General features: G+C 40.2%; 2 protein-coding genes and 1 long non-coding RNA gene across 3 annotated transcripts in view; 2 read left to right on the plus strand and 1 right to left on the minus strand.

Moving 5' to 3' along the window:
• LOC122135992 (lipopolysaccharide-induced tumor necrosis factor-alpha factor homolog) overlaps positions 1–26703 on the plus strand; it is a 613569-nt gene that overhangs the window by 12146 nt on the left and 574720 nt on the right. The gene's annotated exons all lie outside the window — the stretch shown is intronic.
• LOC109057687 (LITAF domain-containing protein-like) lies at positions 4850–24751 on the plus strand. The gene is made up of 5 exons (XM_042717385.1): positions 4850–5309; positions 22433–22516; positions 22598–22681; positions 22819–22957; positions 23495–24751. Exons 2-5 carry the CDS (start codon positions 22438–22440, stop codon positions 23601–23603), a joined length of 411 nt encoding a protein of 136 aa, XP_042573319.1. The 5' UTR covers positions 4850–5309; positions 22433–22437; the 3' UTR covers positions 23604–24751.
• Positions 12387–25866, minus strand: LOC122135994. Its single transcript, XR_006153844.1, has 4 exons — positions 25754–25866; positions 15072–15116; positions 14698–14943; positions 12387–14334 (listed from the first exon to the last, which is right to left on the minus strand). It is a non-coding gene; the product is annotated as an uncharacterized LOC122135994 (long non-coding RNA).

Genomic DNA, 26703 nt, shown 5'->3' on the forward strand with positions numbered 1-26703 from the left:
GAAGACTCTGAAAGGCCTGCATAAAAACATGCATATGAGTCCATGACGTCAGCCGTAGACTCCTGAAGAGCTTTTTGAAGGGATGAGGTAAAACTGAAGAATGCTGCCTTCAGAGACGCATTCCAAAATAAATGTAAGGCATCCGAATTCAATTAGTTTCAGTTTGTAGTCCTGAGATTTCATATATTTAATTGAAGGCCCACATGTACATGCCTTTATATATTCACTTGTGAGTACAGTCTAAAACAGTTTAGCCAAAACATTCAAAGCTGACTTTCAAACTTGTGGTCGGTTGTCATCATTACTCCAGTCACACAATCCTTGAGAAATCGTTTTAACAATTTTATATTTTCTAGCGAAAAAAAAACATTTATTGAAATTCCACTTAGTTATCATTACCTATTATTATTTTGCTGTTATTAACCGTTACGCTGCCTCAGAAGCCTGTCCAAAATCAGTTTTTCAGGTTTTTTCGTGCAAAAAATTGCCTGCAAACAGCATTGTTTTGATACGGCAGCGTTACAGCACAGTTATTGGGTACATTTAGTTTTTTACATCAGCCAAAGTGAATGGCAGAGTGTATATCGTTATTGAAAGCGCATAATATTTCACTTGATTATACAAATAGTCAAAAAGGTGGGATAGTTTGCTGAAAAAGTCTTTGGAAAAAGTCTCAACAGCGGCAAAATGTTTAGTGGCCAGGCCCTTAATTATGCAGAAAACTAATACAATTTAAATGGATGAAATAAATAAGAGACCCCCTCATGTCACATGATCTCTGCTGGATAAAGTAGCTTCAATTTTTTTTTTGAGGCTGTAAACATCCAAATCTGTAAATTTGGGCAACCACATGGGGACATCTATGGGACCCACATCACATCTTTTTGGGGTGAATTATGTCTTAATCAGGCGGCCAGTCGATGAATTTAAGTTTTAGTCACTTCCTTGTTGTCCTCATGAGAGAGAGGTTGCCGCTCGGCGCGGACACAGCCTCTGTGTTGCCAGATCCATCTGTTATAAGCATTTCTGGACTTGTCTTTTCCATTTTTTGACACTTTAGAAAGTTAATAAAGAAAGTCATTGCAGTTAAAGGTCAACAATATCTTTATCTTACCTTAATTGCAAAAGATTTTAAATAATTTCATTTTATTTTTATTTATTTATCGTTTTTGTTTGTTTTAATAGCAATAAATGGCAAAACTGCACCAATGATTCGGCTGTGCAGGTCCGGCTGGCCTAGAACATGGGCTGGTATATGTTATGCAAACGTTGGGTGCGTAAACATTAATGATCCCGACTGTAACATCACAGTTGGTGTTATGTTGGGATTCGGCTTTTTTTCAGTTGTCTCTTGCATGCACAAGATTTACATAAGGAGGAGGAAACAATGGTGTTTGAGGCTCACAGTATGTCATTTCCATGTACAGAACTCTTATTATTCAACTATGCCAAGGTAATTCCATTTCCCTTTCGAACGTTTACTTCACGTTGTGTGAATGGGAAAACTTCTGTTTTAAACTGTACTGAAGCTTGATTTGTTCACGTTTGTGTAGCTGCACAAACCAACAGCGCTTTAGCCCGCCATAAGGGGCAGAGCTGACCTGTATATAAGTCGTCTCGCAGCACCATTCATCAGATTATTCTCCTTTAGCGATGAGGATCATCTCTTAGCTGTCTCTGGAAGAAGCCAAGAAGCCGAGGAAGAAGAAGCTCCAGCTCTGCTCGCCACCATCGAATACGCCTGAAGCAGCTAGGATTCACTGCGGCCATCTGGCGCTTTAAGAGCAAGCAAGAGCGATTCCTAAAGACCAAATTTCTTGCATGAGACGGACGGGCACAGTGAGTGTGTTGTCTGTCTCGGCAGCGCCCACACAGAGGCTGCTCTCACTGAAGGCTCATGCACCCTTTGCGAGAGTATGAGTCTTTCACCTTTTCTCTCTCAACCCTCCCATTTCCTTTCTCTCCTAAGAGAAAGAAACAGTGGGGCAGCAAGTCCTTCTCAGCAGGCTCGAGTGGTGTCACGTCGGCTCAGTGCCCACATGCCCCGCCTTCCCCTCGTCCTCTCGCCTCGCCGGTGTGTTTCACATAGGAGGACCAGCGCCCCAATTCAGTTGAGAGCAGCTTGGTTTCAGTCGACGCATCTGAAGGGGACGTCATCAGCAAGGAGGTTATCGCCGACGACTCCATGTCCTTGGTGGCGTCTGATACAGAAGAGTTGGGAGATTCGGGTGATGAGCCTGAAGTCCATACCCCCTCTCAAACTCCGAGGCCGAAGCCGGACGCTGAACTCTTCTGTCTTGTCAAAGGCGGTGGAGGATCTGGGCCTCGAGTACTCGGCTCCGGAAGAGCCCGCCCACGGTCTGTTGGACAAGGGGTACCTGCCAGGAAGCCACCAACAATCCTCTCGCCAACGCCCCGCCCCGTTCTTGTCTGCAGTTCATGACAAGCTCACCAAGACGTGGCGTGCCCCCTACTCGGCCCGAGTAAATCCCTCTACAGCAGCAGCTCTCACCACCGTTGATGGCACGGACAACAAGGGATACAGCAAGCTCCCCCCTCTGGATTAAGCGGTTGCTGCTCATCTGTTCCTGCCATCTACCCTCGCATTGAAGGCCCATGCAGCAAATCCCTCTAAGCCCTGCAGGACCACCTCGGCTTATGCAGCTTATGTGGGTGCCCTGCAGGACCACCTCGGCTTATGAAGATTACTGGCTCTGTGTGCCATGAAAGCATGGAGCAGGCGATCGGCAAGACCATGGCCAATTTACTGAAAAAGATGTGGTTCCTCAACTCACCAGTCTCGCCGAAGGGTCTGTTCGGCCCCGCTGTGGATGGGTTTGCAGAGAGGTTTTTCGAAGCCACCAGAAGAACCCTGCCAATCAGCCTGCAATGCCGGAGCAGCCTCAGCCCCAAAACAAATCTGAGCCTGGGCTGCAACAGCGCTTCCGGATGGCAAAACACTTCCACTTTCCAAAAGTGTCAAGGTCCCCGCCCATGAGTTGTGCTGGAAGTCTAGATGGATATTTGGTCCTGGTGTGCAGGAGAAGAAGAGGGGGGGCTATGTTCTTACCTTTTCTGGAGCATCAAGGGCAAACTGCTCGCTTTCATTCTCCATCCCTCCGAGCACCTCTGAGCAATGGAGTTTCCTTTCCAGCGGGTCACGTCCTGCAGGTGCAGTGCGTACCCGAATGTTTTACCGCTGTGATAGCAGACCCACATACAATAAAGAGCTAATTTCCTCTTCACTCACTTTCTCACACTCAAGTGAATGCGAGTTCCCCATCTATTCTTGTGAGCTCTCATTCTAAAAAATAAACCCTCTTGCCTCCCGTTTCACGGCAGCCATTCTGGGAGTGGCAAGTTGGGTTTTAAAAACAATTTGACGAGGTTACTCGCTCCAATTCGTTCGCAGGCCACCTCGATTCAGAGGCGTCATTCAAACTTCTGTTCCAGACAACAAAGCACTCATTTTCCAACAGGAGGTGCAGACGTTGCTTGCAAAAGGTGCTGTAGAAATAGTGCCCCCAGCGAACAGTGAGTCAGGCTTTTTCAGCCGCTACTTCCTTGTTCCAAAGAAAGATGGCGGGCTCAGATCCATTCTGGATCTCAGACGTCTGAACCATTCACTTATGCGCCAGTCGTTTAAGATTGGCGGGCTCACTGTTTGAAGTGAAGATGCATACTTTCACATCTGTAGACACGGCTCTTTCCCCTCTGAGACAGATGGGAATCCATGTTTTGAACTATCTCAACGATTGGCTGGTTCTAGCCAGGTCAGAATGGGAGTTGGCTGTTCACAGAGAGCTGTTACTCAGCCACTTGGAGCGCCTTGGGTGGATCATCAACACGCACAAGAGTTAGTTGTTACCCAGATGGCGAGCGGTCTTTCTGGGAAAGATTTTAGACTCCATCCAAATGCGGGCATGGATTACGTCGAAACAATCCCTAACTATTCAGTGATTGGTGGCGTCTCTCAAACCGGGGCGACAAGCCCCCTAAATCTTTTTCAGAGGTTGCTTGGCCTTATGGCGGCCGCCGCCTCTGTATTTCCTCTGGGCCTGCTTCACATGCGGCCCCTTCAGTTTTGGCTCAAAGCCCGCATTCCACCCCATGCCTAGCGCCTGGAGCGGTTTACTATCAGGGTAGACCACAGCTGTATCAAGGCTGTGGCGCCCTGGATGACCTCTCACCTGTTCCAAACAGGAATGAGGTTAGGCATGACCTCCAGAAGGAAGGTAATCACGACGGACCCATCCAACTCGGATTGGGGCACCCTGTTGGAGGGCAATCCAGCGTTCGTCTCCTGGTCAGCCCCGGAGCAATGCCTGCATATCAACTGCCAAGAGATGTTGGCAGTTTACATAGCCCTGAAAACCTTCCTTCCATCTTTGAAAGGGTACCACGTCTTGGTCCAGTCGGACAGCATGACAATGGTGGCTTATATCAATCACCAAGGTGGTCTCAGGTCACAGCCTCTTTGCAGGATGGCTCGTCGCCTCCTCTTTTGGGCACAGAAAGAATTCCGCTCGCTAATGGAGGTTCATGTGCCGGGCAGATTGAACCTTGACGCAGACATGCTGTCCAGAGGCAAGGTAGAAGTTTCAGATGTATGTTTTGATCACACCTTCTGTTTCCCATTTCTATAAGTATAAAACTTTGAGGTATAAGTTGCTATGTGCTTTGTTTATTTAGATGATGGAGAGGAAGGGGATGCATCTCAATAAACTTGTGAGATGGAACCTATACGTAGCTGTGCTAATTTTACTATATCTATATGCAAGTGTGACTTTTGTGGTTGAGAAAATGTATAATTATAACTATGCTTTTAGGGTGTTATGGATATTTTTATGAGCAGTTGCATGCTTTACTAATAGACCCTGCAATTCTTCCATTTGTACTTTTGACACTCTGTATTAAGTGTGATAAACGTCATGCACTCGGTCTGTGTATGAATATAGAAGACTGCCAAATAAGGAAGACAGGGAAGTTGATGCAAATTTTATGCAAGGCTATAAAAGGCCAAGGAGAGCTTTGTGCGGGGCCGCACTCCGATGGTGAAGACTTACTTGCTGTTATTTTCATTTTTTATTACTTATTTGTTGTTGTCTACTAATAAAGTGAAGCCATTACAAATGGTGATGCGTTAAAATTTTATTAAAATAAAAGTCTCTGAGTAATTTATTTATGAGTTAAATATTATTCTGGAACTGAATATTTCTTTCAAGCCTCAAGAAGTACGAACTCAGCTGAGCAGATTTGAGTGCTGGGGAGGATTCCAAGTCTTTTCGTCACATATCCAGATCTCAACGGTAAGGGCAAATGATTTGCAGCTGTTGATGAGAATATGGAATGTGCATTAAATGTTATATAGATTTCCCTCAGGATAAAACATAACATCCATACCCAAAATACAAATTTTGAAGCAGTTATTTTCATTTTTTGAAAACTTATATTTTTAATAAGTAGCTAGATAAGAAGGTTTAGGCCAGGCGGCCCGCGGGCCACATCCGGCCCGTGAGAGAAAAGTGTTTGGCCCGCGCTAATTTCAAATAAAGTGGCATGAAAATTCAAACGCAGCATCAGAAAGTGACATTGACTTTCATAGTTTCTTCGTTTGTACAGTGGGCGGGGGGGGGGAGGAGATACTTTTAATTTGAAGTTAAAGTTATATTGATTTGTTTTTCTTTTCGTCGCGTCCATTGTAGATATACGATGTAAAAACATGGCAAGTGTTAAGTAAAGAAAAGTGGACACTGAAAATAGATGATTCAAATGTGAATGGACTGAACAGTTTTAAGTGAGTGAGTGAGTGATACCATCTCTATGGATGCTGGTTAGCAGTGAGTTCAGTTGTAACGTAAGTTTGCTTTAGCATAATTCATTTTCAAGATCTGAGGTATAAAATATCTATTGTTGCTTTGCTTACACTAGGCTATAAAGATCACTAATATTCAAACTCACAATTAGACACTTTTAACACTGAATAAATCACATAATCATTACCTGAGATTATCACTGTCATTTTTTTGTATGTTGTTCCTGCCGCGATGTCGCAGAAAATAAAAAGCATTTCTAAAATAGAATTCCGTGTCGCTTATTGTCACGTGTCGCTGTTGCGGGTGGTAAGGACAAAAACTACATGGAAATACTTTTTATCGTGTCACGTCTGTTTGGGACACACGGTGTTACAGTTTGATCCCCAAAAAAATGTAAGTAGAAAAATAATAATGCAGACAGATTTCATAATTGAATCTGCAATTAGGGAAAGTGGAGAGAAGAGATCCAGTCTGGAGATGAGCAGGAACAGTTGATTTTCATGGCAGGCATTTTTTGATTTTTTGTTTTTAATATTTAACAGGCAAAGTGTTTCTGTATCTAAATGCAAAAATGTTCATAATTGTTTGAATAAAACAGACTAGAGGGTGGAAAATCTGAATATTTATCTTGTGACCATCTTTTGATTATTTTAACAAAAGCAACAATAATATAATAGTTGTAATAATAATAATTTATATATGTATATGTATGTCAGTGGCCGTTGGCTTGGTATCGTTGGCAGAATTCGGCCCTCGGTGAAAACTAATTGAGGGGCCCTGGTTTAGGCTGTGGGTGTGTGCAGTTTACATTGTAGAAAAAAACTTAGAAGTATCGTCAAGTTATGTTTACCACAGGCTTTATTTTATTCATGAATTGAAAAATCCCATAAGAAAATCTCAAAGGAACCAGCGGCTAATTACACTTCCTAGTTCTGACATCATTGTTCCCCCACTCTATTTCAGATCTATTAATCTATTAACTTAATACTTACATTTCATGTCCTGAAGAACAGTTCTCCTCCAGACGTACACTGGAAGACCACGAAGGGCTCGTTTTGATGTTGACATCATGTAAACAAAAAAATAAACATGTTAAACAAGCAGGCCAACTTTATTTTATATACAATGAAGAAAATGATGGAGGTAGTTCAGACAGGAACCACATTGGCAAGTTTACTTGAGTTTATTGAACACAATTTATCTTTGGCGGTATGGTTCCTTATGGGGGTTCTTACTCCCAGAATAATTGACATACAAGAGCTTTAACATTAACCCCCCGGAACCATGAATTTAGAAATACATAACAATTAAGTCTTTAAAGCAAACAGTGATAATCATGTGGATGTGCAAGTGATATGTTTATGTCCTGTAGCCTGGTTATGAAGATGGGTGTCTCGCAGCGGTGAGGTCCATACCAGCTAAGATTTGGAAGCCTTAGTGATCTGAAACAAAGAAGACGACAGCCAGAAGGTGACACAGTAATGTGCTCATGCTATAATGGGGAGGGAGGGAGGGTTGCGAGCCGTTTGAGCCTACTTACCGAGCCATAGTGCCACGTATATATATGTCCCGTATCTAATAGGAGAGAGGTGGTGATTGGAGCGATTTGACAGCTTACCGCATCAACTGTTCACAGCCTTGCCTCCATGGCCTGACTGAACTAACGCTGCGCTCAATTTCAGACAGGAACCACTTTAGGAAGTTTACTTGAGTTTATTGAACACAATTTATCTTTGGCGGTATGGTTCCTTATGGGGGTTCTTACTCCCAGAATAATTGACATACAAGACGCTTTAACATTAACCCCCAAAACATAATGAGAAGTATTACTGCCTGAAGAAGAACCCCCAAAAACCAACCTGTTCCAGTCCTGCAAGAGAAAAGACAGTGTTATTGAGATATCCTTAATATAACCTACTGGCTAGCAAAGGGGTATTCTCCCTTCTAATGAGGCAGGAAATAGCGGGCCTCTCTATAATTAAGGTAGCTGGTAATAGCCGCGAGGGTATTTTTCCCAGGGGGAGAACCGCAAGGGAGCAGCATGTCCCTGAGCTTGGTATGAGTGGTAGGAGAGTAGCATTTCCTTGTTTCCTGGAGAGAACAGCAGGTCCCTTTTTTCTGAGGGGGAGGTCGTCCCTCGCTTGAGAGATAACAGCGGCCCCCTCAGGTATCGCGGCAAGGGGTGATCTCCCGCAAGAGAAAACAGCAGCCCCTTTTCCTTTAAAAATTATTTTTTTTTAAATTAGAGTTGCTCAAGGCTTTTTGTGCTGATATAACGTCCTGTGCTGTAGGCCTAATGTAACGTTGATACGCTGAAGAAGACCACCGACCCATGGCTTTGAGCATGGGTATGGAGACTATAGAAGCTGCGGTGGTGGCCGCGCCTATGCGAAAAGAGTGGCTGGTGTAAAGCGCGGGGTCCATGCCACAAAGTAGGCATGTGGTTCGGAGACGTGAGGCAAACCAAGGCTTGGACATGGCTTCTCCTTTGTCGGTGATGAAAAGAGGATCTGTAGGATAGGATTTACTGCGTGAGCTTAACAGCCGGTTCATGGCTAAGAGGGGGCAATATCCATCGTTTGTACTAGAAATACTAATGGTACTTCCGTTACTATCTCTGTCGGTTTTTGAATGTTTCAGATAAATGGCAAAAAAGATCAGTGTGGAATGTTATATCATCGATTGTGAGATCGTGAGAGAGGTCGAAATTTTTGGAGTTGATCGTGAATTCCCCTCCTCTGAGAAATCCATAGAAGGCAGTGAGGAACGCTGCTTCTAAAAGCAGATTGAGTGCGGAGTGAACAGACCTGATCTTAATTTGTCTACCATCGTGTGTACCTGCGCGCGAGAGAGCGGTAGTCGTTTGTCGGGAATTGCGGGGCTTTCCTTTTTTAATCCGTTGAGGAGAAGGCATATGGAAGGATTTTGTAACAGGCTTAGAGAGGAGGGATCTAAACATCTAATGTGAAATTGGATGCCTGATACCAATATCTTGATGGTGGAAGGCTTAAGTTTCCTGGATTCGAAGCAGTGCGTAATGAAAGCACATATAATTGGTATGTTAACTGGAAGATTAGGCACCGAGAACGCTTTGCAGAAATCTGAAAAGGACGACCACGCCGAGTCGTAGGTTTTAAGTGTCGTTTTTGCTAGCCCTGATCTCATGTAGTGTGCGGCTGAATTAAGGTATTTTTATATTAATGTGTTAATTCTAGGATTGTTTGATTGAAGTTCAGGCAGCCCAGCCGTGAAGGAGCAGCTCCCGGACACAGGCGTCTGAATTCCTGGAAATTAAACCGAGACAAAGAGTCAGCTATTTTATTATCCAGCCCAGGTATATGAGCAGCTTTAATAGTAAAATTGTTCATGACTGAGATCCAGGTTAAACGCCTAATAAAGCGGTTAATGAAAGGCATGGATGAGCGACCCTTGTTAATGATGTTGACTGTAGCTTCGTTATCGCAAAACACGAGGATGTTTTTTCTAGACCATTGATCTGCCCATAATAAGCAAGCAATCACTATAGGATATATTTCCAAAAGTGCTGTTGACTGTATAGAGGGAGCCAGTTCCTTAAGTTCTTTTGGCCATCTTTCTGCGAACCATTGATTATTAAAAATTCCCCCGAACCCGACGGAAGGAGCTGCGTCGGTGAAGAACTGCAGTTTAACTGAGGATTCGATATCTTCTTCGTAGAAGAAGGAAATACTGTTCCAATTGTCGCATAATTTTGACCAGAATTTTAAATTGGACCTGCATCCTTCGTCTAACGTAACTGTGTCATGCATACTCTCTACTGTTTTAGACAGGTCTAGAAGTCTGGAAATGAAGGAACGACCTTGGGGAATAATCCTCATGGCAAAATTGAGATGGCCCAACAGGGAAAGAAGATCCCTTTTTGTTAGGGTAGGTGAACAGGAATAGGTTCTAATGAACCCTCTAATCCTTTCTAGTTTGTCTAGCGGAAGAGACGCTTGCATTTTCACTGAATCTAGCGTGATGCCCAGGAAATCGAGTACGCGAAAAGGGCCTTTTGTTTTTTTCCTCTGCGAGAGGAATGCCGAATTTGTTGAATGCTTTGACCAGGGAATTGATGCTGCGCGATGGGTTGGCATCTGGAAAGTCTATAAACAGAAAGTCATCCAGCAGGTGAAGAACGAATGGTAATTTGAAATTATTTAGTAGGATCCAGCAAAGTGCTTCTGATAGTGTATCAAATATCTTTGGACTGCTTTTACAGCCGAAGGTGAGTCTGACTGAAAAATAAATTTTTTCTCGCCACCTGACCCCGAAAAGGTGCCACTGAGAGGGATGTAGGGGCATTATTTTGAAGGCGTCGGTGATATCTGCTTTGGTGAGCCACGCTCCTCTGCCGGCTAATTTAATGAGTTTAATTGCGTTGTCCACTGTAGAATAAGCCAGGGAAAAAGGTTCAGAGGGAATTAAACTGTTAATGCTAGGAACCCCTACTGTGGAGTGGGGAGCGGATAAATCAATAATTAAGCATTTTTTCCCCGCATATTTCCTGACTGCGACTCCTAAAGGGTTAATGCGAAACAATTTGAAAGGAGGTTGATCAAAAGGTCCGATCATGTACCCCTTCTCTAATTCTTTATCCATAAGATCGTCTACGGCCTGGGGATCTTTGATAGCTGACTGGAGATTTTTACAGGTAAATGAGAAGGTTGGCATATTGGAAAGACCAGCTAGAAACCCGTGCATGAGCCCAAAAATGAGGTAAGACACGAAACAGCGATTTGGATGCCTTCCCAGAGCTTTGGATAGCTCTTTAGTGTTCACTGGAGTGTTTATTTCTGTTTTAAATATTTTGTGCGTCGTGGACAAGAAAACCTTGGGTGACTGTTCCCGCAGTAGCTGCAAGCATGAAAAAAATTACAATTATAACGAGTACAAACATTCTCGTTGAAATTGAAACAAGCAGGGGTTTGTCTTGCAGGCTTCACCTGTCCTGTCGCCGGAGCGCTAGTGTCGTAGGATGACGCGGTCTTGGGGCAGAGAGAAGCTGAGTGGGAAAACGAACTACAGCGAGAGCATGACACTCTCGCTAAGAGAGAGCATGACTCTCTCGCTAAGTCGGGGGTAACAGCGCGGTTAGATGTTGAGCTGGAAGTCTGTCCGTCAACCGCCGCCCGAGGTACAGGAGATGAGCGCTGTGATTCCAGCGCCTGGATCCTGTTGTCCATGGCGGAGAGGGTTCCTTGAACTGACAGCAGCGCTGAGAGAATCCTGTCTTCTCCTTGTACTGGAGCTAAAGAGGCACTTGCTGTTTTTGCTTTCTTTGGAGTTGGGTCCGCTTGATCGGTGGAGATATTTTTCCTTTTCTCCATGGCTTTACGGCCGGTAGATCGGGGAAGAGAAGATGCTACGTTGGTGGATGGGGGCTGCGGGTCTTGATTGACTTCTTGTAATAGAGTCAAGAGCTGATCGTGATCCAGATTCGGAGGCACTTGCACGTTCAGAGTGTATAAGGTGGACAAAATCCTTTCTATGGGCCATTCGGTGATGGAAAAAGGATTCCTCGCTGCAATCCTAGAGCTGCGTCTTACTAGCAGGGTCAATGTCGATGTCTTCCGTGCCATGATCCGGGATTTCGTCCGGAGATTCTTCGGAAAGGATTTGTACCAAAAAGTCCGAAGTATCCATGACCAGGAAGCAGCAAGTAAGAAGTGAAAAGAATGACATAAGCTTAACTCTCATGCTGTTTAAGCTGTATTGCAATGTTGCGAGCCGTTTGAGCCTACCTACCGAGCCGTAGTGCCACGTATATATATGTCCCGTATCTAATAGGAGAGAGGTGGTGATTGGAGCGATTTGACAGCTGACCGCATCAGCTGTTCACAGCCTTGCCTCCATGGCCTGACTGAACTAACGCTTCGCTCGATTTAGTGTTTGTGTATTTGCACTCACCTGAAGATCAAACATTTAGAATGTCATGCAACATCTTTCTCTGATATGGTGAAACTCAGCACAAACATAGAAAACCATAAACACACACAATAAGTGAATAACCAACAATGGATGTAGAAAAGTAAAAGCAGAGTCTGTATCCTGTTATGTGAGGACACATCACACAACTTGCTCTTTAACCAACTTGCTCTTCAACTGAACAGAAGTTACCTTAATTGTTAAAGAAAGTTTGTAAAGGTTTACTACAAGTTTGTAGATTGCTTTTGTATATTTAATATATTGCAAAATTCCCGTCTGTGTATTAGCTTTAACCTAATTTTGGATTAATACTCTTAGCAGCTAGTTGTTTAAATACAGACCAAATAAAAATCACATTTACCAGGACATTTCCCAAAAAAGCATTGTATAGCTAAGATGATGGGGCAGCTGTGGCCTTATGGTTAGAGAATTGGACTTGTAACCAGAAGGTCGCAGGTTCGAGTCTCGGTGCTGGCAGGAGTTGTAGGTGGGAGGGAGTTAATGAACAGCGCTCTCTTCCACCCTCAATACATGGGTGAATACAAAACATGGCTGAAGTGTCCTTGGTCATTGAGCAAGGCACTGAACTGCTAGTTGGTCGCTGGGTGTTGGTTATAGCTTTTCATGATCGTTGAAACATTTGCCACCAAATGGTCTCAACAATCGACTTAGCTCATGATGCTTTTGAGAACCGCAGCCCTAACCATCACAGTTAACATAGTACCCCTAGCGAACAGTGAGTCAGGCTTTTTTAGCCGCTACTTCCTCGTTCCAAAGAAAGATGGCGGGCTCAGACCCATTCTGGATCTCAGACGTCTGAACCATTCACTTATGCGCTGGTCGTTCAAGATGTTAACTATAAAACAGATCCTTGCGCACATTTGCCCCGAGGACTGGTTTTTGAATGTGGATCTGAAAGATGCATACTTTCACATCTGTAGACACGGCTCTTTCCCCTCTGAGACAGATGGGAATCCATGTTTTGAACTATCTCAACGATTGGCTGGTTCTAGCCAGGTCAGAATGGGAGTTGGCTGCTCACAGAGAGCTGTTACTCAGCCACTTGGAGCGCCTTGGGCGGATCATCAACTTGCACAAGAGTTAGATGTTACCCAGATGGCAAGCGGTCTTTCTGGGAAAGATTTTAGACTCCACCCAAATGCGGGCATGGATTATGTCGAAACAATCCCTGACTATTAAGCGATTGGCGGCATCTCTTAAACCAGGGCGACAAGCCCCCTAAATGTTTTTCAGAGGTTGCTTGGCCTTATGGTGGCCGATGCCTCTGTAATTTTTTTTGGGTCTGCTTCACATGTTGCCCCTTCAGTTTTGGCTCAAAGCCCACATTCCACCCCACGCCTAGCACCTGGGGCAGTTTCCTGTCAGGGTAGACCACAGCTGTATCAAGGCTGTGGCGCCCTGGATGACCTCTCACCTGTTCCAAACAGGAACAAGGTTAGGCCTGACCTCCAGAAGGAAGGTAGTCACAACGAATGCATCCAACTCAGGTTGGGGCGCCATGTTGGAGGGCAATCCGGCATTTGGCTCCTGGTCAGCCCTGGAGCAACACCTGCATATCAGCTGCCTAGAGATGTTGGCAGTTTTCTTAGCCCTGAAAACCTTCCTTCCATCCTTGAAAAGGCACAGCGTCTTGGTCCAGTTGGACAGCATGACGGTGGTGGCTTATATCAATCACCAAGGCGGTCTCAGGTCACACCCTCTTTGCAGGATGGCTCTTCGCCTCCTCTTTTGGGCACAGAAAGAATTCCGCTCGCTAAGGGTGGTTCATGTGCCGGGCAGATTGAACCTTGACGCAGACATGCTGTCCAGGGGCAAGGTAGAAGTTTCAGATGTATGTTTTGATCACACCTTCTGTTTCCCATTTCTATAAGTATACATCTTTAAGGTTTAAGTTGCTATGTGCTTTGTTTATTTGGACGATGGAGAGGAAGGGGATGCATCTCAACAAACTTGTGAGATGGAACCTATACGTAGCTGTGCTAATTTTACTATATCTATATGCAAGTGTGACTTTTGTGGTTGAGAAAATGTATAATTATAACTATGCTTTAGAGGTGTTATGGATATTTTTATGAGCAGTTGCATGCTTTACTAATAGACCCTGCAATTCTTCCATTTGTACTTTTGACACTCTGTATTAAGTGTGATAAACGTCATGCACTCGGTCTGTGTATGAATATAGGAGACTGCCAAATAAGGAAGGCAGGGAAGTTGATGCAAATTTTATGCAAGGCTATAAAAGGCCAAGGAGAGCTTTGTGCGGGGCCACACTCCGATGGTGAAGACTTACTCGCTGTTATTTTCATTTTTTATTACTTATGAGTTATTGTCTAATAAAGCAAAGCCATTACAAATGGTGATGCGTTAAAACTTTATTAAAAGAAAAGTCTCTGAGTAATTTATTTATGAGTAACATTATTCTGGAACTGAATATTCCTTTCGAGCCTCAAGAAGTATGAACTCAGCTGAGTAGATTTGGGTGCCGGGGAGGATTCAAAGTCTTTTCGTCACATATCCAGATTCCTCAGAGGAAAGGACAAATGATTTGCAGCTGTTGATGAGAATATGGAATTTGCATTAGATGTTATATGGATTTCCCTCTGGATAAATCATAACATCCATACCCAACATACAAATTTTGAAGCAGTTATGTTTATTTTTTGAAAACTTATGTTTTTAATAAGTAGCTAGATAAGAAGGTTTAGGCTGTGAGTGTGTGCAGTTTACATAGTAGAAAAAAAAAACTTAGACGTATCGTCAAGTTATGTTTACCACAGGCTTTATCTTATTCATAAATTGAAAAATCCCATAGGAAAATCTCAAAGGAAACAGCGGCGAATTACACTCCCTAGTTCTGACGTCATAGTTCCCCCACTCTATTTCAGATCTATTAATCTATTAACTTAATACTTACATTTCATGTCCTGAAGAACAGTTCTCCTCACACACATACACTGGGAGACCATGAAGGGCTCGTTTCATGTTGACCTCATGTTAACAAAAAAATAAACATGTTAAACAAGCAGACCAACTTTATTTTATATACAATGAAAACAATGATGGGGGTAGTTAGTGTTTGTGAATTTGCACTCACCTGAAGATCAAACATTTAGTATGTCATGCAACATCTTTCTCTGATATGGTGAAACTCAGCACAAACCTAGAAAACCACAAACACGCACAATAAGTGTATAACCAACAATGGATGTAGAAAAGTAAAAGCCGAGTCTGTATCCTGTTATGTGAGGACACATCACACAACTTGCTCTTCAACTGAATAGAAGTTACCTTAAATGTTACGGCTCACTCTTTCGATTCAGCATCCAGCTCAGCCTGGAATTAAAGAAAGTTTGTAAAGTTTTACTATAAGTTTGTAGATTGCTTTTGTATGTTTAATATATTGCAAATTTCCCGTCTGTGTATTAGCTTTAACCTAATTTTCGATTAATACTCTTAGCAGCTAGTTGTTTAAATACAGACCAAATAAAAATCACATTTACCAGGACATTTCCCAAAAAAGCATTGTATGGCTAAGATGATTGTAGAAACATTTGCCACCAAATGGTCTCAACAATCGACTTAGCTCACGATGCTTTTGAGAACCGCAGCCCTAAACATCGCAGTTAACACCAGCGACATTCAAATCGTATGTTAGGACTGCGTTTACTGAAAAAATGCCAGCTGACGTTAACGTTAGTGCCCTTCTTTGACGTTAACATTATACTATAAGTAGTGACGCTAAAATAGCATTCAAAATGCGCATTCAAATGTTGTTAATCCTTATAAGTTAGTAGTACTGTTCGGGTTTACAGTGTTGGTGTGGTCCAGCGGAATATCAATTGGTGAAATCTGGTCGTCGCCATCTACATTTGCCAGTTTTTATAACTTAGATGTCCCTGCTAAGCCGGCACGAGTTCTGTCTGTTTGATGTTCCACTCTTCCCTTTGGGGCGAAGTGGTTATATTAGAGCTCTCAGCTACCAGCTTGGGGCACAATGTGCTCAGGCTTTTAGGGGTCCTTCCCTCGTTAGTACTCTGAGACTAGGCTGGCAGAGCAGGAGATCCTGTATCTGCTCATAACGCGGCGTGATTGATCGTGTTCCCCATACACACAATGTGAAGTGAACATTCGAAAAGGAACACTCCGGTTCGTGAATCGATTACTGTTGCTTCAGTCGAATTATCTGATGACCCTTCTGGCGGGCTAAAGGGCCATTGGTTTGTGCAGCTACACAAACGTGAAGAAATCAGTCTTGAGAACTTCCGGTTATGGCGGTCGCGTGACAAGTCGCAGATTTCAACCCTCGTGCATTAGGCTAGAATTAATCCTTCTAAACCCACTTAAGATACTTAATTTAAGTTGGTGGAATAGCTAAAGCGATTACTAAAACAATGCCGTCGAAGAAAAAGATCAAAAATAAAGAGAGATTGGAAGTGGAATCACAAATTATGCCATCCGAACCTGAAAGCCTGAGCGAGCACGAAGAGACAGAGGATGAAGGGGGTGAGGCCTCAAACGAGAATCCTAGTAACGCGGAGATGATGAAGGCCTTTAAAGCAATGGAAAGACAAGTAAGCGGCAAGGTGGACGAAATTCTTTCGGCGGTTGTGGATGTCAAAGGGAGATTGACAGAGGCGGAGGAGCGAATTTCAGGGGCAGAGGACGAAATCGTCCAACTGAAGGTCAGAAATGATACGCTGGAAAAACAGATGAAATCAATGGCTGATAAGGTAATTGACTTGGAGAACAGAAGTAGGAGGAATAATCTTAGGTTGGTTGGCTTGCCGGAGAAAGAAGAGGGATCAGATGCGTGTGCTTTTCTGGAAAAGTTTCTACCAGAGATTTTGGAGTTGGGAGAAAGCGTTACACCATTGATAATAGAAAGAGCCCATCGAATACCCAGCTCAGGTCAAAAATACGGACAAGATGGTAAAGTGCAACCGAGGACTGTCATAATGAAGTTCCTCAATTTCAAACAGAAGGAGCATGTTCTAAAGGCTGCAAAGAGTAAGGGAGCAATTGCATACAAAGGTTCCAATCTTCGTTTTTTTCCGGATTTGTCGGCAGAACTTCACAGGCAACAAAGAAAGTACGATGCTATCCGTCAAAAATTGCGTGACAAAGGAATCAACCGACACAGAGTAATCTTTCCTGCTCGATTGCTTCTTACACATGGAGACCGTACTGTGATTATGAACAGTCCAGAAGAAGTGGAGAAATTTATGCAGCAGGTCGAGGATAAGTGAACTGAGGTATCGAGTCCAGAAGAAATGGATAAAGAGATGCAACAAATTGAGAACAAGTAAACGGAGGTATTAAGGCGAGGTACTGAGGACTTTATGTAAAATTGTAGTTTATTTTCTTTGTCTGTAGGTTGTATATTCGTCCAAAGTAGATATTTAATTTTGTTTTAATAAGGGTAACAAGATAAGTATTTGACGTTTAAGTTAATTCATTTATGGTTCAGAAGAGGGCGCTTTTGCTATAATATTTGAAAAAAGAAATGACACAAAGTGAAAGTTTGACTTTATTTTAAGATAATAGTTTGAATATATTAGGTTAATATAATGTGTATAGTTGGAAAGATGTTACTTGGAAATATAAGACTGACAGACTGTCAGCGTATTTGTGTTTTTTTTTCTTTTCTTTGAGGTAATAGTATTTTATTGGACAAGTCATGGCTTGGTTATAATATGTGGGTATAAAAATGGATAAGAAGGTTGAAACGGTAATGATGGATAGAGGGGTTGGGGTTCATTGAACAAATAGGAGAAGACCATTTAAGAAGTCGAGTGTAGGGAAGGGGGTTACTGATACAGATGGTGCCAGTGAAGCATGGAAAATGCTGGGGTAAGTTTATATTTTATGTTATTAGTTTTGTTTTAGTTATTTTAGGTTTGGCCTCGTATATTTTGGCAAATATATGGTTCAAGGTAATGAGGATGGTTAAAACAAAAAATGGCACAGATAGGAGGGATTAAGCTTCTATCATGGAATTGCAGGGGGCTGGGGAAACTAAAAAAGATTAAACAGGTGATGACTAGAATTAAGCAGATACAGGCAAATGTGGTATTCTTGCAAGAGTCACACATGACTAAGGAGGAAGTGATCAAAATTGAAAGAAGGTGGCAAGGACAAGTATTCTCGGCATGTTTTACTACACAAGCCAGAGGGGTAATTACATTAATACATAAAGCTGTGCCATTTCAAGTAAATAATGTTATTAAGGACCCAGCTGGCAGATTTGTGATTATTCAGGGAAGATTGGTAACAGAGATAATAAATTTAGTAAATATCTATGGCCCTAATAAGGATGACTCTAAATTTTATAGCAACATATTTCTGTTGGTGGCTTCATTACCAGGTCAGGTTATAATGGCGGGGGATATGAATTGTACACTTGATCCAGGAAAAGATAGATCTACGGGAGTTGATACCACACATGTGAATTCTAGAAAACAGATTCTACATTTTATAGGAGAGCTTAAACTAGTGGATATATGGAGGCATCGTAACCCAAAACAGACTGCATATTCATGCAATTCGGCAACACACCAAACTTACTCTAGAATAGACTACTTTCTTGTGTCAGCCCAATTGCTTTCAAAATGTATAGATTGTCAATACCTTAGTATTGTCATTTCTGATCATGCACCAGTGTCTTTGTCATATGTCGATTCAAAATTAGTTAAAGATACCCCTAAATGGCGATTCCAACAAAGCTGGCTTAAAGATGCGTCATTTGTAGAGTTCTTGGGCAATCAAATTGACAATTACTTTGAAACAAATCAATTGGAAACTTCAGCATGAATTCGGTGGGAGGCATTTAAATGTTTTATTCGGGGACAAATTATTAGTTTTTGTAGTTCTAAAAAGTAAAAAATCTCGACAGGAGTTACAAGATTTGGAAAAAGAGATTAAAGAGCTGGAAAATGAAGTATATCATAGTGATTCGATATGTGCAGATAAACATAAACAGCTATTAATGCTTTGATCTAAATATAATACACTTTCTGCAAATAAAACTGTAGCTAAGTTATTAAAGCTGAAACAAACATTTTATGATCAAGGCGAAAAGACAGGTAAAGTGTTGGCGTGGCAAATTAAAAAAAAGCAAATGGAGAGGGCGGTAGATTCGATTGTACAGTCAGATGGTAATATCATTGTTGACCCACAAGAAATTAATAATTCATTTAGATCATATTATATGAAACTGTATAATTCTGAATGTATTTCGGGTTCAGAAATACAAAAAACTTTTTTTGGATAATTTGGAGTTACCTAGTATACCAGAAGAACATAAAGATGAAATAGGAAAAGACATTAGTTTTCAAGAGGTGGTAGAGGCAATCGATCTGATGAAAGCGGGTAAGGCGGCGGGACCTGATGGTCTCCCCATAGATATATATAAAAAATTTAAAGATAAATTAGTAAGACCTATGTTAGACATGCTAGTAGAAGCCTTTGCGGAGAATAAACTTCCTATGTCTTTGAATGAAGCTATAATTATTTTATTGCCTAAATCAGGAAAACCTAACAATAAATGTGAAAATTTTCGACCTATAAGTTTACTCAACTCAGACACTAAAATCCTGAGCAAAATATTGGCAAGAAGATTAGAAACTGTAGCATCTTACGTCATAGGGATGGATCAGAATGGTTTTATGATAAATAGGCAAGGATGTCATAATGTAAGAAGAGTGCTAAATATTCTGCATCAACAAAAGGGGGAAAAAGATACTGCATTACTAGCACTAGATGCAGAAAAGGCATTCGATAGGGTGGAATGGGATTTTCTGTTTGATGTTTTAATTCGGTTTGGAGTTGGAGAAAAATACTGCAAATGGGTTAAATTGTTATACCAGAATCCTTCGACAGAGGTCTTAACTAATAATTTTATATCAAAACCATTTAATATTTCTAGGGGATGTAGACAGGGATCGCCTCTTTCCCCTCTCCTTTTTCTGATGGCTATTGAACCCTTGGCAATTGCCATCAGAAAAGAAAGTGATATAAAAGGTATAGAAATGTTTGGCAGTGAACATAAAATAGCGCTATTTGCTGACGACGTTATATTATTTTTAAAGAAATTAGACTCAACCATTCCTGCTTTAATTCAAATTATAGAGACATTTGGGAAAATCTCAGGGTATCGGCTCAATAATTCAAAATCTTCAGTTATGTTGCTGAATGAAGAAGAAAGGAAAAGTCCTATCAGTAAGGTAGATATGTTTAATAATGTGGAAATTTTCACATATTTGGGAATTAAAATTACTCCAAAACTGGAAGACATAGTAACAAAAAATTATAATTCAATTTTTGAGAATACAGTGACGCTGGTTGAAAGATGGGCTTCTTTACTGTTGTCTTTAATAGGAAGAATTAATATTTTAAAAATGAATATTTTACCTAAATTTTTGTACCTATTTCAGAATATTCCAATTGCACCTCCTAGTAATCTGTTTTCTAGACTTAAAAAGTTAATTATTAAATTCATATGGAACAATAGAAGATCCAGAATTAGATTATCTCTTTTATATTTGCAATTTGATAGGGGTGGGCTTCAGTGCCCTAATTTTAAATGGTATTATACTGCTGCCCAGTTAAGATCTATTATGTTTTTCTTCTCAACATCTAATGAACAACCTGTATGGGTAGAAATGGAAAAAAACTCTATTCCGAATAAAATACCCTTGGAATCATATTTATATGATTTGGATCGTAAAATTTTACAGAAAATGAAGGGTAAGGTTACGAATCCAATGGTTTTAAATATGGTAAGGGTATGGTATGAGACACAGAGATATTTAAATATCTCTTATACAAGTGAGATATCTCGCTACTATCCAATATGGGGAAATCCTAAGTTTAGTCCCGGAAAAGTAGATGTAGGTTTTAAGACATGGGCAGAAAAAGGTATTAAAAGTATAAAAGATTTATATAAGGAAGACAATCTTATGTCATTTCAAGAATTGAGTAATACATTTGATATACCTAAAAGTCATTTTTTTAGGTACTTACAGATAAGAAGTTTCATTTTATCATTTCAAAAAAGTACTGGAAATATACCACCATTATCAGTTTTGGAAAGAGTAGTCACCAAAGATTGTTATGATAAAGGTCGGATTTCACTTCTGTATAATATGTTGGTAGAGGGCTCCCCGGAGTCTTCTAGCTCTCGTTTAGGAACATGGAGTAAGGATCTTAACGAGGAGATCACACCAGATGAATGGAGTGAGATTTGTCAAGATGCTCAAGTACAAACAGTCAATACAAGATTAAAGTTGTTACAATATAATTGGCTTATGCGAGTATACATAACTCCAGTATTATCAAACAAATTTAATGAAAATATACCAGATACATGTCCCAAGTGTAAGGTTTGTAAAGGCACCTATTTCCATTGTATATGGGAATGTGAAGAAATATCGAAATTCTGGAAAGAAGTGCATAATATGATTGGGTAAAATAATAAATGTGAGTCTTCCTTTTGGACCAAGGATTTTTCTAATGCATTTGTATCCTAAGCTTAAGTCAAAGGAATGTATCTTTATTTCTATGTGTATCTTGCAAGCTAAACGCCTCATTGCATTACAATGGAAAAGTCTAGAACCACCCAGCATAAAAAGGTGGCTCAGGGAGATGGTACTGAATATGTCAATGGAGAAAATAACATATATTATTAAAGGAAAGGGTAAAACTTTTGAAGATGTTTGGAATCCCTTTAGATCCTTCATAAAGAAGGAGGATAGTGACATGTTTAAGGAGACAATTGAAGATATGTGAGATTATAGGATGTAATTGTATTAGGAGGCCTTAATAGTTTGTATGCGTTTTTTTTTTTTTTTTTTTTTTTTTTTTGTGTGTGTTTTAATTCATTAGTCTTGTGGATGTGAGTCCTGTACAAATTGAGATATGCTAAGTTGTAACGATGCGAAGACATCAATATGTGTCTATACTGCATTTTGTATTTTTGTTCCTGGTGTGTGTGTAATACATGTTGTTAAAAAAGTTAATAAAAAAAAAAAAAAAAAAAAAGAAATCAGTCTTCAGTACAGAGTAAAACAGGAGTTCTCCATTCCACGGCACCTTAAGAACAAAACATAACAATGAGCTGCATGTCAGTGTTCCTCTGAAACACTTTTTATGACTTATTTATAAATGTAAAATAAATTTGCTAAATAAGATAATACAGAGTAAATGCAAACATGGATAACAAATAATAAAATTCCAGTTTCCTCAAGGATCTCACCTCAATCGTGGTATTGAGGGTGGAAGAGAGTGCTGATTATTCACTCCCCCCACCTACAATCCCTGTCGGACCTGAGACTCAAACCTGCAACCTTCAAGTCCGACTCGCTAACCATTAGGCCACAACTGCCCCCCGAAAGTTGAAATTATGAGATAAACAAAAAGTCTGATTATGACACAACATGACATAAGGTTAAAAAAAAATTATGAGAGAAAAGTCAAAACTATGACATACAAACAATCAGTGTTGAGGTAATGCATAACAAGCAATGCAAGTTATGTAATCAAATTACTTTTTTCATGTAACTAGTAAAGCTTTTAGAACACTGAACACCACATAAAGGGCACATGAGAAGCCAAACTATTCATGTTTTCATCATGAACTTTTTTTCTTTCAGCTCCAATGGCAGTTTATGACCCAGTGCCCACCGTCATGTCGGCCACAGTAACTCAGACATTCCAGTCTGTTGTACCTGAGCCGGGTGAGCAGAAAAACCCTAGTTCAATGATTTTTCTCATGTCATTTTTTTTTAGGTTTTCATTATGAACTTTTTTTCTTTCAGCTCCAATAGCAGTTTACAACCCACAGCCCACTGTCATGCTGCCCACAGTAACTCAGACATTCCAGCCTGCTGCAGCTGCCATGGGTGAGCAGAAAAACACTAGTTCAATGACACTCTGCTTCAAACACTAAAAGTTTTCAGCATACACATGATGCATCTGTACAGAATAGTACATTACAGGTTTATGATCGTATTATATGTGTCTCTCCATGTAACTGCAGTGGTAGCTGCGCCTCCACGTCTGACTGACGTCCCGGGGCAGATGAAATGTCCTCGCTGTCAGCTAGAGGTCGTCACAGATATAACATATGTCATAGGCCTGATGACGTGGGTCATCTCTGCAGGTCTTGCCATTTTCATGTAAGGAACTGCATTCTCACATAGACCATCTGGTCCACTTTGCAAGAACTGCCCACTTAGAAAGGGCCTGGCTGACTGACCAAAATTTGTATGTGATATATTTAAATATATGTGTATTTACACATTTATAATGAAGCTGCTATTTAGTACATTTAAATGTAATATTATGTATTAGTATGTTCCCAGCTAACAAGGAACATTTTTGGTAACATTCTGGAAAAGTTATTAACTAAATTCTTCCAGCAATCTTAATAGAACATTGATTCAGAGTTATCTGGTCTTCAATATTGATCTCAAAACTATTTGTACAAAATTATAAAATAAATTGTTTCCTAAATGTTCAAATAGTTAACTGGAAGAAAGTTTGAAAAACATTTTAAAAACTGGACTTTGAATGTTCAGAGAACAATCAGACATAATATTTTCATTACCTAATGGTAACATTAGCAAAATGTTATTTTGTTAGCTGGGTTAACACATCAGAATAAATGTACTTCTTGATATGAGAAAACACACTCTTTTCTGTTTTCTGTCCAGGATCTGGCCGTTTTGTTTGGTCCCTTTTTGTTGGAATTCCTGCAAGGACGTAGAGCATCGCTGCCCATTATGCAAAAGCGTCATCTATGTGTACAAACGCAAGTTCTGAAATAAAGAAATTCCGAAAGACCAAAAGAAAACTTTACCGCTAACATCTTCTGGACAGTACTGGGTTTTCTAATTCAAAGAAAAACAACACGATGACATGCAAAAGGCTGATATATTTCCTTCTTTATGCAAATATATGTACATATATATACATATTTGTGTAAATAGGGAAAGTGAAACCCATATGGTCTTGTCGTGTCATGGTGGAGTTTTTCTTTGAATTGGGAAGTTATATATTGATATATATTTTGATATGATATATGATTTGTCCTTTTCTTTTTCCTTTTTTTATTGTAAAATTTAGAATGAACTCTGCAGGATGTACTTATCATGCATTGTAATGTAATCAAGCAGAATATACATTTTACTTTTTGTTGGCATTTTTACATAACAAACGTTTATTTCAATGTTTGCTCTCAGTAAAAAAACAATTAACAATCATGCCTTTGTATGTTCTACTGCATTCTCTTAATAACTAAGTTGTGCAGTCAAGGAAAATTAACAAAATGATTTGATTGTGACAGAACTAAGGGAACGTTCCAATTTTACATTTAAAACATTATGTGAACGTTACTTTTAAATGTTTTCTAAACATTCTGAGACAAGTAACGTTTTAGCTAAGCTATACACACATCCTACGAAAACGTTTTAGAACTATATAATTAGCTAACGTTCCTTGGACTAATTTGTTTTGAGAAGGCAAAGACCAGATAATGATTTCTTAACGTTACTGGGAGACGTTTGTTCGTAACTTTGAGAGAAACTTGACAAAACATTAGTTCCCTGTTAATAGACTCTGTTATGGAAATTTTTAATTTTGTTAATCTTGCAATGATTGCATTCATCTCATTTAAGTATCTTTTTAAACATACAATGATCAAGGTAGTATATAGTCCATAGGGAGATTGAGTTATTTTATGTAACTTGTGCACGTAACTGCTTTAGGTTGAAAAACAACATTTAAGGGGAAACCATGTACCAGGGACGGGCAGTTTTGAGAGTAACCAGACATCTACCATGTAATGTGCATGAGATGTGCATGTGTTATGGGGTGATGTGCACTGAGCAACATGATTGGCTCAAAGGTCCTAATCTGTCCTTCAATGTATCTTTTAACATATTATAAAAAGTGTGCTGTGAGTTTGTGTGTTATCTCTTTGCACACAGACTCAAGCTGTGTGTAAACCAGATCATTCTCTGCAGAGAATTAAAGCAATACAAAGACAAACTATTGTTTGGTTTTTCATTCTCAGTTTCTACAAATTGTTACTGAATCAGAATTTCCATGACAACTCATAAGCCGCTCATTCAATGAGAGTTTAGAGCTGTTGAATTCAATAAAATAATGGTCAGTCCATCTTCAATCTTCATGGAACACTTAAATATATTTTTCAATAAATAAAAATAACTAAAATTATCAAGAACACATCGTGCTTACAGATAATCACATCCAGGCCTCGAAAAGTTAAGACAAACACTGTTGAAGAACAATCTGAAGAGAGGAATAGCCTACAACACAAGGGTGCAGCCACTTGAGATCTGCTAATCCCAAAAACAAAAATGAGGTACTAGGATGCTCTTTAGTGGCTAACCAATAAAACAGCAACAATTTAAACCTGCCTTCAAAACCTCAAATGAAGTCCATCATTAGCTTGCTGATAGGCTTGCAATGCACGTGAAAAGAAAAGATGATCGTGGAGAAATTAAATGTTAAAATGGTAAACCATTACATTTTGATTTTTAAATCTTTAGATTTATGACATTATCATTGTTATCACAAATAACTGGTAATTCAGTGCAGGAGTAGAGCGCTGTGATATGGCAGTACTGTGTCAGAGCCTGAGGCATCAGTCCATTTTCCACTGTACTGGAGAAGGACAACACTTAAACCTTGACTTGACCTGACAGGAGACTTTCAGCTGGATTACTGCGAGAACAAAACAACATTTTCTGATTTGAAAAAAAATATATATAGCTTTTTTAAAAATGTAATTATTTAAAGGTGGGGTAAGTGATTTCTGGTAGTAGCCAATGTTGATATTTCAGATCACCAAAACAAACATGCCCCTACTTCAAAAGGGTCTTGCCCTTATTTTGGTGTTTTAACAGCATATTAGTTCTGTGAAACAAAGCAAAACCAATGTTACTCACTTATTGAGAAGAAATAAAGCAACCTCGGCATCCAATCGCAGACCTTCCCGCTCCTTTAGTTCTCTCCAGCGCTGGAAAGCTGATCCGATATTTAAAAAAGTGAAAGTGACGTGACATACAGCCAAGTATGGTGACCCATTCTCAGAATTCTTGCTCTGCATTTAACCCATGCAAAGTGCACACACACAGCAGTGAACACATACACACTGTGAACACACACCATGAACATACACCCGGAGCAGTGGGCAGCCATTTATGCTGCAGCGCCCGGGGAGCAGTTGGGGGTTCTGTTTCTTGCTCAAGGGCACCTCAGTCGTGGTATTGCAGGTCCAAGACTCGAACCTACAACCTTAGGGTTAGGAGTCAAACTCTCTAACCACTAGGCCACGACTTCCCCACCAGCAGGTCCTAGTTCTTGCCTTATCATAAGCCTTCTTTTGTTCCGCAGACGATTTCCTTTTTTGTTTTTCATCCACCATCTCTATCTTTCTGTCATAGCTTGGCTCGGCTAATGTATGTCCTGTGCACTGACCGCTCTCTCGTCCTCTCCTTGAGTAGACACACCCCTTACTGCTGATTGGCTATAAGTTTGTTTTGGTACTCATCCGACTCAGTGGGGGTTTTTATAGAGTTTTTTTGAAAATGTGTATACCACTTTTTTAGTGTTGTTGTTATAGAAAAATTTTGGTTTTTGTAATTTTTTAAGAGGGGGGTATCGCAATATATATATATATATATATATATAAAATTTAATATTTAATAAAATTAGTATATATATATATAATTTAATTTTTAATAAAATTAATATATATGTAATTTAATATTTCAGAAAATGTATATATATATATACTATATATATATATATATATATATATATATATATATATATATATTTTTTTTTTTTTTTTTTCCATCTGTTCAGAGGCCCTGTCCTCTGCATCCTAATAACC

Source organism: Cyprinus carpio, chromosome B1 (assembly GCF_018340385.1).
Source record: "Cyprinus carpio isolate SPL01 chromosome B1, ASM1834038v1, whole genome shotgun sequence".
In the NCBI taxonomy this organism is placed as follows: domain Eukaryota; kingdom Metazoa; phylum Chordata; class Actinopteri; order Cypriniformes; family Cyprinidae; genus Cyprinus; species Cyprinus carpio.